We start from the raw sequence: 16,624 nt of genomic DNA, 5'->3' as shown, positions 1-16,624 counted from the left end.
TTGGCTCAGGGCGTGATCCTGGAGTCCCGGGATCGAGTCCCACATCAGGCTCCCAGCTCCATGGGGAGTCTGCTTCGCTCTCTGACCTTCTCCTCCCTCATGCTCTCTCTCTGTCTCTCTCAAATAAAAAAAAAAAAAAAAAATTACTGCAACTTTTCTAGAAGACTAAAATTATGTAAAATTAAAAAGCTTTAGAGAAATGAGGATCCTTATGTACAACAGGAATGATTTTGGCTGTAAGAAATGAAAATGACTTCTAGTGACTTAAATTTATTTCACATAAATCTAGAGGAAAAATAAGTATTGGTTCAGCTATTCAACAATGGCAATGTTGTTTTTTATTTTTAATCTTTCTGAATACTGAGGGTTATTTTTTTAAGATTTTATTTATTTATTTGATGGGGGGTAAGAGAACACAAGCAGGGGGAGGGGCAGAGAGAGAAGCAGGCTCCCACCAAGCAGGGAGCCCAATGCAGGACTCAATCCCAGGACCCTGGGGTCATGACCCAAGCCAAAGGCAGTCGCTCAACCAACTGAGCCACCCAGGTGCCCCTGCGTTTGTTTTTATGCTTTCTTTTACCACGGTGGTGAGATGGCTCTAGAGGTCCAGGCATCACCTCCGTATTCAAAATATACAGAAGGAAGGGGCAAGCCACAGCTAATGTGTCCCTCATCTCTGAAGACCAGAAGTTTTCCTGGAAGCTTCCCAGAAGGCTTGCCCTTCCATCTCAATAACCAAACTGGCCATGTTGCCAACCTCATGGATGAGGGAGGTCAGGGGGAGACATCTGCCTGCCTGGTCTCTGCAACAGAACACTGGAGGGAGTTTTTACCAAGCTAAGAGGTTGAATACTTTTAATTTGAAAACAATGAACTGGGGACATCTGGGTGGCTCAGTCGGTGAAGCATCTGCCTTCAACTCAGGTTATGATCCCAGGGTCCTAGGATCGAGCCACTTATCAGCCCTGCATCAGGCTCCCTGCTCAGGGGAACCCATTTCTCTCCCTCTGCCTACAGCTCCCCTGCTTGTTCTCTCTCTCTGACAAATAGATAAAATCCAAAGAAAAGAAAACTACAGACTGTATAATTCTTTGACCAACCCTATGAATCCATTCTCTTTTTTTAAAAAGATTTTATTCATTTTTTGAGAAAGAGTGAGTAAGAGAGCCCTCGCGGAGCCGCTCCTGCCGCCGCTGCCGCCACCTCCTCATTCATCCTCGTGCACCATAGGTGGCACAGGCACCAAGATGTCCAACCGAGTGGTCTGCCGGGAAGCCAGTCACGCCGGGAGCTGGTACACAGCCTCAGGACCGCAGCTGAATGCACAGCTAGAAGGTTGGCTCTCACAAGTACAGTCTACAAAAAGACCTGCTAGAGCCATTATTGCACCCCACGCAGGATATACATACTGTGGGTCTTGTGCTGCTCATGCTTACAAACAAGTGGACCCATCTATTACCCGGAGAATTTTCATCCTTGGGCCTTCTCATCATGTGCCCCTCTCTCGATGTGCACTTTCCAGTGTGGATATATATAGGACACCTCTGTATGACCTTCGTATTGACCAAAAGATTTACGGAGAACTATGGAAGACAGGAATGTTTGAACGCATGTCTCTGCAGACAGATGAAGATGAACACAGTATTGAAATGCATTTGCCTTATACAGCTAAAGCCATGGAAAGCCATAAGGATGAGTTTACCATTATTCCTGTACTGGTTGGAGCTCTGAGTGAGTCAAAAGAACAGGAATTCGGAAAACTCTTCAGTAAATATCTAGCGGATCCTAGTAATCTCTTTGTGGTTTCTTCTGATTTCTGCCATTGGGGTCAAAGGTTCCGTTACAGTTACTATGATGAATCCCAGGGGGAGATTTATAGATCCATTGAACATCTAGATAAAATGGGTATGAGTATTATAGAACAACTAGACCCTGTATCTTTTAGCAATTACTTGAAGAAATACCATAATACTATATGTGGAAGAAATCCCATTGGGGTGTTATTAAATGCTATCACAGAGCTCCAGAAGAATGGAATGAATATGAGCTTTTCCTTTTTGAATTATGCCCAGTCAAGCCAGTGTAGAAACTGGCAAGACAGCTCAGTGAGTTATGCAGCGGGAGCACTCACGGTCCACTGAAGCTCTGAATCCTCAGGGATGCCACCTGCACATACTTATTCTCTGTCCGGGGTCCCCCCCCTAGCCCTTACCAAGATACTGGTCCTGGTTTGGGGGGGATTCTGAAACCTCAAACTAATAGAACTTTCTTCTCTTCTTTTCTAGTAGGTGTAGTCCTTCCTTAATTTCAACTCATTAAAAAATGCTTTATAGTTTAGGGCAGTGGAAGGAAGGCTGGCATCAAATTATTTTGATCAAAAAGATGGCAATGTAAAGGCCCAGTTGTGGCAGACAGTTTTTTGAAAGTAACTTGTAGAGCATTTACCATATCCTAAATTTGCACTCTTTGCAGACTCGTGCACATATATTCCGCTTTCAGAATAGTTTTGCAAATTGTACACAAACAAACAAAAAAAGGGTGGAAGCTTTTTAATAAAGAAATTGCATTTATAAATGATCTGTATTAGAATATAATAAATCTCCAGTTATAGTCAATTACTCCCCATGTTGTACAACAGATACCTTCTATTTTAGTTGCTAATAAAGGGCTACACAACTCAAAAAAAAAAAAAAGAGTTAGTAAGAGAGAGAGCACATGAGCAGGGGGAGAGGGAGAAGCAGAGGTCCAGCTGAGCAAGGAGCCCAACATGAGGCTAGATCCCAGGACCCTGGGATCATGACCTGAGCTGAAGGCAGAGGCTTAACCCACTGAGCCACCCAGGCACCCCTATGATTCCATTCTTAATGGCAGCATTTCTTAAGGTTTGGTGCCCAAACCCCCTGTAACAGAATCATTTGTTTTAAAGGCAGAATCCTGGGCTACAATCCAGTCTGAAAAACTCATAATCTCTGGGGATGGGAGCCAGGAATATAAATTTAATTTTATTTATTTATTTATTTAAGATTTTATTTATTTATTTGATACAGAGAGAAAGGGAGCACAAGCAGGGGGAGTGGCAGGCAGAGGCAGAGGGAGAAGCAGACTCCCCACCAAGCAAGGAGCCTAATGTGGAACTCAATCTCTGGACCCCGAGATCATGACCTGAGCTGAAGGCAGATGCTTAATGGACTGAGCCACCCAGGCGCCCCAGGAATATAAATTTTAAACAAACACCTGGATTCCAGCAAAGTTGTGGACAAAGGTAAATGGAAAATAGTGAAACACCTAGAAACACTGGATAGGACATAACAAAAACTGTTATGCATACTTGAACTCACAAGAAAAGAAAATCCTCAAGTGACTAAAAATCAAATTGTAAGCCTGTAGTTATCTCTTCTAGTAATCTAGGAGCTTCAAGTTTTGGGTTTGTTTGTTTTTTAATTAACTCCATACTTCATTTAGATTTCCTTGGTTTTTACCTATTATCTTTTTTCTGTTCCCGGTTCCACATGACATTTAGTCATCATGACCCCTTAGATTCTTCTTGGCTGTGATGATTGGAGTTCAGTTGTTAAGGCCCAGAGAGTTAGACCTGGAACCCAAGCCAGGACTTCAGGTGTGTGGGGAGAAGCAGTCCTCTATGGGACCTGAGTGTTCTCGGATGTTCTGGTTGGTTATCCTGCAAACGCAGATCTCTGATCATTCTTTACTGGGCCATTTCTCAGGGTTGTGTTGCAGCAGGCAGCCTGGAGGGATGAGGTAATGCCTTTTTCTGGCACAAAGAACAGGCTCATTCTTCTCCTGTAACAGAACCCACTGCATGTGTAGGCATCCATGTGGGCCCTTCTGCATCACCCCTGTGGGACTTGGTGGGTAAAGGGAATAGACACAGAAAAATGATGCTCGTGTTGCTTGCTGGGTGGTGTCTCTGACCCAGGAATCTCTTGCCTCCTCCCAGAATCCATGAATCAGTAACCGATTCACGCATTAACTTGTAAGGTAAAATTTCAGCCTGAAATAGTGAAATCTGCCCATTGGCAAAATTAACAAAGAAGCTTGGCTGGGCTCTGGGAGGGAGGGAATCCTTGAGAAACCAGAAATTTGGCCCCACCTGGGTTTAGGGTCTGCATTCACAATATCCATGTAATAAAAATCCTCATGTCTAGTAATTGATTTTTCTGTGGCTCATGGAACAAAGCACAACTATATCTGAGTCATATTCCCACTACCTAGGATTACCACAGGAACCCCCCCAACACACACACACAAATCAAGCCCCCTTAAAGAGGAAAGCATAGTTAAAAACTTTAGGAAACAATTCTCCCTATGCAAGAGCCAGTAGATGCAACAAATAAGATCAGAGCTCCCCACATGGGCTAATAGAACTACATGCTGAAAGGCAGTATAAAATTGTATAGCTAAAGGCATAAAAGAAAGGTGGGGAAAAGTAAGAAAAGAACAGGATTCTGAATAAAGATCAGGCTAGATTTGACAAGATTAACTAGAAAAGCATAGTGCTTTTTAAAGGTTTTATTTATTTATTTATTTGAGAGAGAGTGAGCTAGAGAGCACAAGCAGAGGGAAAGGGAAAAGCAGATTCCCTGCTGAGCAGGGAACCTGACAGGGGGCTCCATCCCAGGATCCTGGGATCATGACCTGAGCCAAAGGCAACCATTCAACCAAATGAGCCATCCAGTTGCCCCTAGGAAAACATAATTCTTTTTTTAAAAAATATTTATTTGACACAGAGAGAGAGAGATCACAAGTAGACAGAGAATCAGGGGGAAGCAGGCTCCCTGCTGAGCAGAGAGTCCCATGCGGGGCTAGATCTCAGGACCCTGAGACCATGACCTGAGCTGAAGGCAGAGGCTTAGCCCACTGAGCCACCCAGGTGCCCCAGAAAACATAATTCTTAAAGAAGAAAAATCTCAATGAGGAGGTTAAACAGCTGATTAGATAGAGCTGATGAGAGAAGCTAATAAAATGGAAGATAGATCTAAGGAAATCACCTAGAACATAGCACAGAACTAGAGTGGAAAAATGTGAAAGGGAGGTAAAAAGAAATGAAAAATAGAATGAGAACCATTTGATATGCATCTAACTGAACTTCTAGAAGGAAAGAATAGAGAATATGGAGAAGAAGCGATAGTTGAAGAAATTTAAAATTTTTTCTAGAACATTTGAATGGTGTGTAGCAGAGTCTTCCAGTTTCTGCAGGATCTGTTCTCCCCTCATCTAATGCAATGGTCCTAGGCCTCACCTGACAACTTGTCAGATCTGCAAATTCTCAGCCCCATCCAAGACCTTCTGAATTGTACATTTGGAAGTGGGGTTCAGGAATCTGTGTTTTAATAAGCTCTCCAATGATTCTGTTCGATGCTAAAGTGTGAGAACCACTGTTCTATCACAATAGAATCCTGATTTTTAAAATTTTATGTATTTATTTTAGAGAGAGAGAACACAAGAGAGCATGAGTGGGTGGGAGACAGGGAGAGGGAGAGAGAGATCTTTGTTGTTGTTGTTTTGTCAGAGAGAGAAAGAGCGCACAAGCAGAAGCAGGTTCCCAGCTGAGCAAGGAGCCTGACACTGGACTTGATCCTATGACCCTGGGATCATGACCTGAGCTAAAGGCAGACGCTTAACTGACTGAGCCACCCAGGCATCCTGGGAGAGAGAGAATCTTTTTTTAATTTAATTTAATTTATTTATTTGACAGAGAGAGATCGCAAGTCGGCAGAGAGGCAGGCAGAGAGAGAGAGGAGAGAGAATCTTAAGCCGGCTCCACACTCAGCAGCATGGAGCCCATCCCAGGGCTCGATCTCATGACGTTGAGATCCCAACTTGAGCCCAAACTGAGAGTCAGGTCTAACTGCTCCTGTACACACTTTTGACCAATATTTGTATTTTCAGGCCTTTCCCTTCCCTCCTTTGCTGCCTCTGGTCCACTTTCTAAAGTTCTTTGATACAAATTATCTCGCCACTTATTAGTTTTTCCCCTGGTTCTCAGGCATTTTGTTTTTGGCTTTCTTTGATCTGCTTTGGCACTTACCGTTGGTCCATGTGTGGTGGGCCATAGCTGGGCCTTCCAGAAGAAAGCCCCTATTTGGACAAAGTGAAAAGTTGGGCATAGGCAAGGAGAGCTTGAAGAAGTTGGACACACCAAGAATTTCAAGACCCTGAACCTGAACCCAGACTCAGCACCCAGATGACCCAAGCTGCTTTCCAGGGGCTGATATTGGTACTTCAGCAGACGTGGAATCACAAACCTGGGAACTTTATTTCAAAGCTCCTCAGGCCTGCTGACCATCACCGCCACCACCCCGGGCATCCCTATATGAAGAGCAGAAGAAAAAAAAAACCAAGCAAACGGGAATTCGCACTCACTAATATGTCTCCTTTGTCTGAGTCAGACATCGGCACACTCCTTTTTGTAAAGGGCCGGAGAGTAAATAGTTTGAGTTTCACAGGCCATAGGGTCTTATCTCCTTGTAGCTACTCACCTTCGCCATTGTAGCAGGAAAGGAGCCACAAACAACACATAAATAAACGGATATGGCAGCTTTCCAATAAAACTTCACTTACAAAAACAGATGGGGAGACTGATTTGGCCTACTGACTGTAGATGGCTGACCCGTGAGCTAAGTTATTCTGAGAACTTTTCATGTTTGATAAAGATTTTAAGAGAATTGCTCAGTATTTGTGGGAATCAGTTATTTTAAATGCAGAATTTTGAAGACTTTTTAAAGAAGATTTTAATTATTTATTTGACAGAGAGAGACAGTGAGAGAGGGAACACAAGCCAGGAGAGTGGGGGAGGGAGAAGCAGGCTTCCCACTGAGCAGGGAGCCCTATGCGGGGCTCGATCCCAGGACTCTGGGATCATGACCCGAGTCAAAGGTAGATGCTTGATGACTGAGCCACCCAGGAACCCCTTTTGAAGACTTAAAAAAAAATCTTCTGGCCTCTAGTTGCTGGTGCCGTTAGCTTAATTACTGTTCTTCCATAGACCATCTTTCTCTTGTCCTTGGTTACTTTACAGTTTTGTTATACTATGTTGAACTGTGGATTTTGTTTTATTTATCTTGTTTGTTACTCCATATACTTCTATCTGAAGATGTATATCAGTGAAGATTAGATTTGGCTATAACAGAAAACCTCCCAAAAAGGGACCTTAAGCAGGATGAAAGTTTATTTCTCTCTCATGTACAAGTTAAGGTATTACTGGCGCACCTGGGTGGTTCAGTCTGTAGAGCACGTGACTCCTGACCTCAGGGTAGTGAGTTTAAGCCCCACATTGGGTGTAGAGCTCACTTTAAAAAAAAAAAAAAGGCAAGGTATTTATCTTGTTGCTTTGCCGTTCACAACCTTGACTTCATGGTCATCTACATTTTAAGCAGCAAGATAGAGGAAGGTGAGACTAGGGAAAAGGGCAGATGCACTATGTCTCTTCAGAAAGGTTCGCAGAGGCTGCTACATTAACTTTTTTTTTTTTATATCTCTGCCATTGAACAGAACTTACATGGCCACATCTAAATATAAGAAAGTCACATGCCCAACTGAAAATCAGGATTTTATGGGACACCTGGGGTGGCTGAGTCGGTTAAGTGTCCGACTCTAGATCTCAGCTCAGGGCTTGATCTCAGGGTCACAAGTTCAAGCCATGTGTTGGGCTCCAGGCTGAGTGCGAAGCCTACTTAGAAAAATAAAAGAGCCACATGCAGGCACACATAGCTTATAGTCAGTTTAAAACTAAGTGGTATTTGTTCTTTCTTACTTTTTTGTGATGTTGATAGTAATACATACTTGCTTTTTTAAAAATACAAATCATTTAGAAATGTGTAAAGCAGAAAATAAGTTTCCCAGTAGTCCCTACATCCCCAAAGGGCGCTATTGTTAACCATATCTTGATATGTTTATACAAATTTTTCTATTTAAGTATAAAAGATCCTGGTTTGATTTCTGTAACAAAGGCCAAAATAACAGGACTTTAAACAAAATCGATGCTTATCTCTCAGTCATGTAATAATCTAGAAGCAGTCCAGAGCTAATATTGTGGTTACACAGTGCTGGGATCCTAGGTCCCTTTGCTACCATTCTTCTGCATTCTCAACACATAGTTTTTATCTGATGATCTAAGATAGCTGCTCCCGATCTAGTTACAACATCCATATTCCAGCCAGTGAGCGGGAGAGAAGAGAAGACAGGCCACTCCCCTTTTTCATGCAACTGCCTGAGAAAGTAGCCTATACTACTTCTGTTCACACCCTCTCAAGAGGAACATAATCACATGACCATACTTATTTGCAAAGGATACCCTATTGGGTGGAACATAATCACATGACCATACCTCTTTGCAAGGGAGAGTGGGAAATGTAGTCTGTAGCTGGCTTTAGTTGGGCAATGAAGAACCCTGCTAAATCTCCAGATTACTTTTAATAAAGGAAGGAGGAGAGAATGAGTATGGGGAGACAACTAGCAATCTCTACTACAGAATATTTAAATATATATATTTAAAACATGTTTATTTCCAGAAAAAAGGAATCTATACATATTTATCATCTCTGTCTTAATTATGATTTTAGAATCAAGGATCACCATAGATTTGGGGAAAGCCTCTAGATGGAGGTCGATATGAACCAAAAAAAAAAAATTGAACTCAGACAAAACAGAGGCAGACAATGTAAGGAGTAGAACAAAAGGTAAAGACATAAATAATCTGTAATTAATAGTTCATTCATGCAATGAGTACAGGATGCTATTAAAAAAGAAATATTCAGGGGCATCTGGGTCGCTCAGTTGGTTAAGCTTCTGCCTTTGGCTCAGGTCATGATCTCAGGGTCCTGGGACTGAGACCCAGGTCAAGCTCCCTGCTCAGCAGGGAGTCTGCTTTTCCCTTCCCCTCTATACTCCCCTATGCTCAGTCTCACTCTCTCTCTCTTCTCTCAAATAAGTATAAAATCTTTAAAAGAATATATTGAGAAACCAGGAAAAAGCTCTTAGAAGTTAAAAATATAGCAGAAATAAAAGTTCAATGGCAGGGTTAGTGGATGAAGTTGAGAAAATGTATCAGGAAAAAGCAAAACAAAAGAAAAAGAAATAGAAAATAGAAGAGAAAGTATATGAAAATTAGCAATTAACAATTTAGAAGATCTGTTAACTGACTGGTAGATTTTCCAAAAAGAGAGAGCAAAGTAAATGAGAAGAAAATTATCAAAAAATAAGATGATTTTGGGCTCCCTGGGTGGTTAAGCAGCTGACCTTAGATTTCAGCTCAGGTCATGACCTCAGGGTCCTGGGACTGAGCCCCTGGGGGGGAATCCCTGCTCAATGGGGAGCCTGCTTTTCCCTAACCCTCTGCCCCTCCCCCTATTCATGCTCTCTCTCTCTCTCTCAAGTAAATAAATCTTTTTAAAAAATAAGACAATTTTTCAGAACTGAAGGACACGAGTTTCTAGCTTCTACATACACATCACTGCCCAGCACAATGGACAACAACAGAAGCCCCACATCAAGGCATATCATCGTAAAACACCAGAACATGAAGCCTTCAGAGAACGGGGGTGACAAAACAAAAATAAACAATAAGGCCCTCAAAAACCGGGTCACCCACAAAAGAGACAGAATGTGAATGGCCTTCTCAATAGCAGTGTGAGAAGTGAGAAAACAGGGAAGCAAAATGTTTGCGGATCTAAGTGAACAGGATTTCCAATGAAGAAGACTACGCTTAGCCAAACTATCACTCAAATATGAGGGTAAAATACACACGCACACGCACACACACACACACACACACAGGGTTTTATGTACTCTTCTTTGCTCAAGAAACTAGGGGGGAATGTTCTCCACTCCAGTGAAGAAATATGTGAAGCTCTAGCACAATGGGGCTGAGGGGGGCGGGGGGCCTGCAAGAAGCAGGTTAGAGGATGGACAGGGGGTGAAGGGACCCCTCAGGGTGATGGTGGGGGCCACAGTCGGCCCCATAGCAACCGGTCTGGGTGGGACAAGAAGTCAAAGTGCCCTGGAAGGGAAGGTCCCCCCAGACTGACCATTCACAGTGCAGTCATATCTTCCACTGTTCTGCTGGAGAGTGGGAGAAAAGGATTTGTAACAGGTTGAGAGAAATCTAAGCAAATAAAAATCAGAGGCAGTAATTAATTTCCCCTGCCCGCACAACTGTAGAAAAATGAAACTATGGTATGCTATGTGAGCACTTACCACTGATTTACCAAAAATTATTATATAATGACACTGAAAGAATGGGAGCAGGGAAGGTCATACTTTTGTTGAGGATACAAAATAGCCAGAGCGTCCTCCTTCACTGTAGAAAATAGTCAATATCTAAAACTGAAAAAAAAAATCACAAAGCAGCAGGACAAGCTTATTTATAGAGGGAAATGGGAATTACTTCTTTTTAAAATTATAGGCCTTGGGGTGCCTGGGTGGCTCAGTTGTTAAGCGTCTGCCTTCTGCTCAGGTCACAATACAGGGTCCTGGGATCAAGACCCAAGTCCAGCTCCCTGCTTGGCGGGGAGACTGCTTCTCCCTCTCCCATCCCCCCTTCTTGTGTTCCTTTCTGTCTCTCTCTCGTGTGCGCAAATAAATAAAATCTTTTTTAAAAAAAATAAGAATATAGGCCTTGTAAAACTATTGTTAAACAATTTGCATGCATTTATTTGATTAAATAATTTAAAATGATCAGGCTAACCATAATAAGAATAGAAATGGAATGAGTATCTTCCAGATCAGATCGGGGAAATGTGGAAGTAAAAATCAGTCATTCAATGCAATAAAATGCAGGCATGGTAGATAAATGCTTTGGTGAGTCGCTGGATGAGTATGGTGGAGTTAGCTCATTACCCATTCCTGTGTCTTCCTGGACCTTCCTGTATTTCAAAAGTTAGGATTCTGGATTTGGTTTTGGCTCTTCCGATCAACTTTTCTCTTACTTGATTTGTAAGGTGGAAGTGATGCAGAGTGTGGGTGTGTGCTGTTTTTGTGGGTGAGCAATGCCTTGGGGGTGTCTCATTTCTCCGTGGTGGGTTCCAATCAGGACACTAGCCATGCGGTTCACTAGCCAGCCATTCAGTTAAGTGGCTTCCAGATTGGGCCAGTAAGAGCCAGTGGCTCTTTTGGTGGCTGATCCTGCAGCAGGCTTCTCCATGTCACTCCTGAAGGTTCAACCTAGAACCTCCTTCTCCTGCCCTCTAGAGAATCCCTTTAGCCATTTTATACACTATAATGAATCCTTTGTACCTAATCTATCTAGAATGAGTTCTGTTCTCTGAAACTGAATCCAGATGATATAACAGGAATGCAGAAAATAAAATATAAAGAAAAAACATGTTAAATACCACCAAATAAAAGAGAATTCAATTACAACGAGAATAAATCCAATTTAATTACTAGAACAAGCTAAACTCCAGCTAACAGAAATATATTCTTATATTAAAATTTCGAAAAAATGCAGCTGGATGCTAGGAGACACATGAAAAACAACGAAATACTACACAGTAGTTAAAAGCCACAAACACAAATGTATCTCAAAAACATAATAGGAAATGAGAAAAGTTGCAAAAAATTACTCAGCATGATGTCATTTTGAAAAACTGAAAATCGACAACTGGTGCTCTATACAGTTGGCAGATCCATACATCATATGTAATAACACTATAAAAACATGAGTAGGAATGATATGCACCAACTTGAGCCCAGTGACGAGGGAGGAAGGAGAACTAAGGGTGGGGCTTTAGTTAGGTCTAATTTTGTATTTCTTTAATAAGCACCACGTAAACGAAGCGGCGTGTTTTCTGTTTAATCTCGAGTGGGGGGCGTGGGTTTCGTCAATGGACTTTTCTGGACGCGTCCGCGCGTCTCTGGTTTTGTCTAGTTGACGATACACAGCCCCACTCTCAGCGCGGTCCAGGCGCCGTCGTGGGAGAGCAGCTCCGGGGCTGCAGGAGCAGGGGGACGGCGGGGAGCCTGGCCCCAGGCCGGAGCCGGGCTCTGCGGAGGTCCCGGGGAGTCTCGGCAAGAACCTGGACGAGGGGCCGAGGCTGAGGAGCGAAGAGCTCGCACCGGGGCGGGGATGGCGGCTCCCGGGTGCGCCCCTCCCCACGTGGGTTTTTGGGAAGCTCCGCTGCGCGCGCCCGGACGCACCGTGACCTGAGCCCACCGAGGGCGGCGCGGGCCGGGGGCGGGTCTGGCGGGCGGGCGGCCGGACGCCCCGCAGCGCGGGAGCCGCGAGAGGGAAGGCGCGAGCTCGGGGCGCCCAGTCGTCTCCCCCGGGAGCAAAGCGGCGGCCCGGGGGGCTCGGGGAGGCACGAGGGGGCGGCCAGACGCCGGCTGGAAAGTCGTAACGCGAACCGCGCGGCCAGGATGCCCCCCGCGCCGGAGCCCGTCAGTCACACAGCGGCTCCCGCACGTCGGAGGCGGCGTGCTCTGCCGACGGGGCTCGCAGCGAGTCTCGACGCCCCGGGGGCCCCGGGCCGGGCTGGGAGCGCGGGGCCGGGCGGCGGGGCCGGGGCCGGGGCCGGGCGGCAGGCGGCGGGCGGGCCGCGCCGAGGGCGGGGCCGGGCGCGCGGGGGCGGACCTCGGCGCGCTCCCGGCCGCTCGCTGGCTGTGGGGCCGCGGCGGCTCCTCTGCCGGGTCGCGCCGGAGGACGGGCCTTCGGGCGGCGGCTCGGGCGGCCTGCGGACGGACGCGCGGGCCGACTCCCAGGCCCCGCGCCTGCCGTCTCCCCCTCCCGCCGGGCCCGGCCCGCGCCATGGCCGCCTCGCCGGGCTCGGGCAGCGCCAACCCGCGGAAGTTCAGTGAGAAGATCGCGCTGCACACGCAGCGGCAGGCCGAGGAGACGCGGGCCTTCGAGCAGCTTATGACCGACCTCACCCTGTCGCGGGTGAGCGCCCGGGGCCGGGGCCGGGACGCGGGCGGGCGGGGGCGGCCCCCGCCGCAGGCGAGAGCCGGCGGGGCCGAGGCGGCGGCGGCGGGGCCGGGCCGGGGCCGCGCGGGGGAGCGGGGTCGGCGCGGCCTCGGCCTCTCGGCGCTTCCCCGCCCGCCGGCCCCCGGCGCAGCCCGCAGAGGCGGGAGGGTCGCGGGGCCCGGTGAGCGGGGAGAGGCGAGGGGCCGGGGCGGCGGCGCGAGGGCGGCCTGAGGGGGAGGGCGAACGGAGCCCCGGGAGGAAACCACAAACAGCTCGGAGGCGGGCGGTGCGGCTTCTCGTGGCTCCGCACATCCTCCGCCCGCCGGCCCTTGTGGACGGCGGGGCGAGGGGGGCCGCGGGGCCCGGGGCGGGGGGGAGCCGGGTGCACCGTGAGCCCGGGGCCGGCGCGGGCCGAGGGCAGCTCGGGGGCACCGGGGAGGCGCTGCGAGCCGGGGGAGGCTTTCCTCTCCGCTGTACTGCGCTCAGCGCGGAGATTTAACGAGAACTGGCAAGGTGCACAGCGTCGCTGGTGACGGAGGAGGGTCCAAGAGCAGTGAGTAAGGCGCGAGCCGGGACAAACACCCGGAGGTTGGGAAACTGTTGAGTGAGGCAGTGGAGGATGGAGAGCCAAGAGGAGTGTCCGCGCAGGGCTGCAGGGAGGAGGGTCAGCGGGAGCGGGCCAGGCCTTGAGGCTCCCGAATGCTGACCTTGAAGGACCATCGCGAACCCGGGGGAGGATATGCAGATGCTGGGCAGGGGGCAGGCTTGAAGGGGAGCTGAGAGCCTAGTTGCACCCGGCGGGTCCGCGCTCACTCAGCCGCAGACACTTTTTTTTTTTTTTTTTTTTGCCAAGTACGGGGTTTGGGAAAACTTCTTGAATCTGCTGCCTTTTAATTGGGGAGATTTTCATTTAAAAAACAAAACAAAACACCTCCTCTTTTTTTCTTTCTCTCTTCCTTCTTTCCTCCCTCTTTCTCTCCCTCCCTACCCGCCACCCCCCACCTTCCCTCCCCGGTCTCTCCACTCTTTTCCTTCTTTTCCTATCTTTAGATCCATATTTAAAACTGGGAGACCGGGTAGCAGTCATCCTGAATTCCCATATGACAGCTTTGGCCTGGAGCTGGGTGGTGGTTGCCCCCTCAGCTGGAACGTGGGTTCTCTAGTTGGCCACAGTTCACACATCCTGTCGTGAGCTCCCACGCCGAAGCTAGGTGTCATTGGCCATTTATCATATTTTTGATGTTTTCCTTTCATGAAATGAACAGGAAATGAAATATTTCTTATATATGTATATTTTATGCTAAGTAAAAATAGAAAGAAGGCTGAGGATTTTTTTCTTTTTTTTAAGACTTTATTTATTTATTTGAGAGAGAAAGAGGGAGAGCACAGAGGGAGAAGCAGACTCCCCGCTCAGTAGAGAGCAAACCCAGGGCGGGATCCCAGGACCCCGAGATCATGACCTGAGTCATAGGCACATGCTTAACCTACTGAACCACCCAGGCGCCCAAAGTTGAGAATTTCAATAAAAGTTTATCCTCATGCCCTAAATAGCTTCACTCATTTATTTATCTGCCTGGTGTCCACAGGCATATATGTGTGTGACCTTGGTTAGATTCAGGGATGAACGTGATGAGCTCAGAGCACATTGAAAACAGGTGGGTTAATGCTGGGAGGTGTGCTGTTACGTGTTGTTTAGATAAAGTGTGTGTACAAATACAGGCACTGTTTGTCTACACTCTTAAAGTTGATCCAGTCTCTCACCCAATTCGTAAACCCTCTTTAAAGCATCCCTGATAGATAAAGCCATGAGTAATGTGTGGACTTTTTTATTTTTAAGATTTTTTTTTATTTATTTGACAGAGATCACAAGTAGGCAGAGAGGCAGAGAGAGAGAGAGGGAGAGAGAGGAAGGGAAGCAGGCTCCCTGCTGAGCAGAGAGCCTGAAGCGGGGCTCGATCTCATACCTGGCACTGCTGTATGGACTCTTTGTAGGCAAAATTTTTTCACAGATCCTTCATGTTTATTTAAATGAGTTTGGTTATGTTACTTAAATATGCTCAAACATCCACTGTACATAAAGTCCTTTGGTTATAACTGTGGTACAACCATAACTAAAAGACACGCACAATTTAAATTCACTCAACATTAAAAAAAGCAATAAATTCAAATTCACATCATTAATTTGATACGACATACGCTATTTTGCTGAACTCAGTTGAAACTCTCAGGGTGGGTATGATGCAAAGACGTATAGTTTAGGTTTTCTTGAGTTTAGTAAGGCTGATCAGGTATGCCCCACGGGGTAAGTCAGTTCAGCCATCACTTTCTGAGTTCTAATTACTACAAAATTAGGATGTCACTTTGCCCTTCACCCAGTACAGGCATCATTTATGTCTTAATTCCTTCTGTGTTCTTTCTCTGCTACCAGTTGCCGATAAAATAATACTACTTTGGTCCACTGTGTTTACATTTTTTAATCTATTTTCAATTTTTTAAAAAGTAATCTCTACATCCACCTGGGTATTGAACTCGCAACCCTAAGATCAAGAGCCGCATGCCTTACTGACGGAGCCAGCCAGGCGCTCCAGGGTCCAATGTATCTATAAAAACAAGGCAAATGAGAACACTGCATTTGCTGAATTGTATTTTCTTATTTAAAAATGTCAAGGATTATTTTCATAACGCAATTTGCAGAACTGAGCACTTCTCATAGATAACGCGTAGATTCCCCAGCATGTATCTGTAAACCTGCAAGCGTCCAAAGATCCCAGATGGAGAAGAATCCAGTGAGATCATTTTATTCGTTCATTCATTCATTCATTCATTCACAATTAATTAATGAGAGCTCATTTTATTTTATTTATTTATTTATTTATCAATGAGAGCCAGGGGAAGGGAGAGAGAGAATCCTAAGCGGTCTCTGTGTCCAGTGTGGAGTCAGTCTCACAACCCTGAGATGACCAGAGCTGAAATCAAGGGTTGGATGCTTAACCACTGAGCCACCCAGGTGCCCCCAACTAGTTCATTATTGGTCCATGGATGGCAGATATACTGATTTTCCATTATCAGACATTGATAATCAGTCTTTCTGAGCCTGTGCTGGGCTCCAAGGCATTCTCTACATAATCAGAGTCAGTCCTTCAGAGTTCTGGTTAAATCCTATTTGCCTCGTAGGTGGGAGAGACTAGGTTATGGGGAATTTTTCACTCCAGCTTTAGGGGGTCAGCCTGAATAAGAAGCAGTGGGAATATTTTGAGAAGACAATGCTAGTGGGGTTACTTAAGTGGTGGTACCTGGGATGGTAAGAAGGGTTAAAAAGTGGAAAGAGGCTGTTCCTTTGTTCATTCATTCATCAGTACTGGAGTGCCCACTGTGGTTAGTGGGGTCTGTGTGTGGCGGGGAGGTGAAGACATGGTGTTTCAAAGGTCTTATTAATTTGTTCATCAAATACTTACTGAGTCCAGGTTAGGACGGACATTGGGGATTATAATAGTGAGCAAGCAAAACTCAGTCTCCTCATAGATTTTAGGATTTAATGGAGAAGATATTCCTTTGACAAGTAAGGACAGATTTTAAGGAACATTACAAAAGGGGAAGCGGCTGCCGCTCTGGAAATGAATGGTAGGGGGCAGTCCTGCCATTCATACCATGGCGAGGGATGCCATTTGAGGGTATGAGGTTCAGCAAGGGGACAAAGAGGATGGT

General features: G+C 46.2%; 2 protein-coding genes across 4 annotated transcripts in view; both read left to right on the top strand.

Moving 5' to 3' along the window:
• Window positions 1-1,162: 1,162 nt before the first annotated feature.
• On the top strand, window positions 1,163-2,183 carry LOC122894220 (protein MEMO1-like). Of its 2 annotated transcripts, XM_044231750.1 has the most exons (2): window positions 1,334-1,682; window positions 1,826-2,183. In XM_044231750.1, the coding sequence occupies exons 1-2, from the start codon at window positions 1,429-1,431 to the stop codon at window positions 2,139-2,141; spliced, it is 570 nt and encodes a 189-aa protein (XP_044087685.1). In that variant the 5' UTR covers window positions 1,334-1,428; the 3' UTR covers window positions 2,142-2,183. The 2 variants fall into 2 exon arrangements, with proteins under 2 accessions (XP_044087684.1, XP_044087685.1); XM_044231749.1 differs by having other exon boundaries at window positions 1,163-2,183.
• Window positions 2,184-12,679: 10,496 nt separating this feature from the next.
• CRTC3 (CREB regulated transcription coactivator 3) overlaps window positions 12,680-16,624 on the top strand; it is a 94,559-nt gene continuing 90,614 nt past the window's right edge. For both annotated transcript variants that reach the window (XM_044231748.1, XM_044231747.1), the window contains exon 1: window positions 12,680-12,895. In XM_044231748.1, coding sequence (XP_044087683.1) covers window positions 12,764-12,895 — 132 coding nt within the window. In that variant the 5' untranslated portion in view covers window positions 12,680-12,763. The remainder of the gene's footprint in view (window positions 12,896-16,624) is intronic.

The sequence above is a fragment of the Neovison vison genome, chromosome 13 (assembly GCF_020171115.1).
Source record: "Neovison vison isolate M4711 chromosome 13, ASM_NN_V1, whole genome shotgun sequence".
NCBI lineage: Eukaryota > Metazoa > Chordata > Mammalia > Carnivora > Mustelidae > Neogale > Neogale vison.
This window is presented reverse-complemented; position numbering and strand designations above follow the sequence as displayed.

Coding starts and splice junctions, on each gene's coding strand:
- LOC122894220 (XM_044231749.1), top strand. CDS start 1,248: ATGTCCAACCGAGTGGTCTGCCGGGAAGCCAGTCACGCCGGGAGCTGG.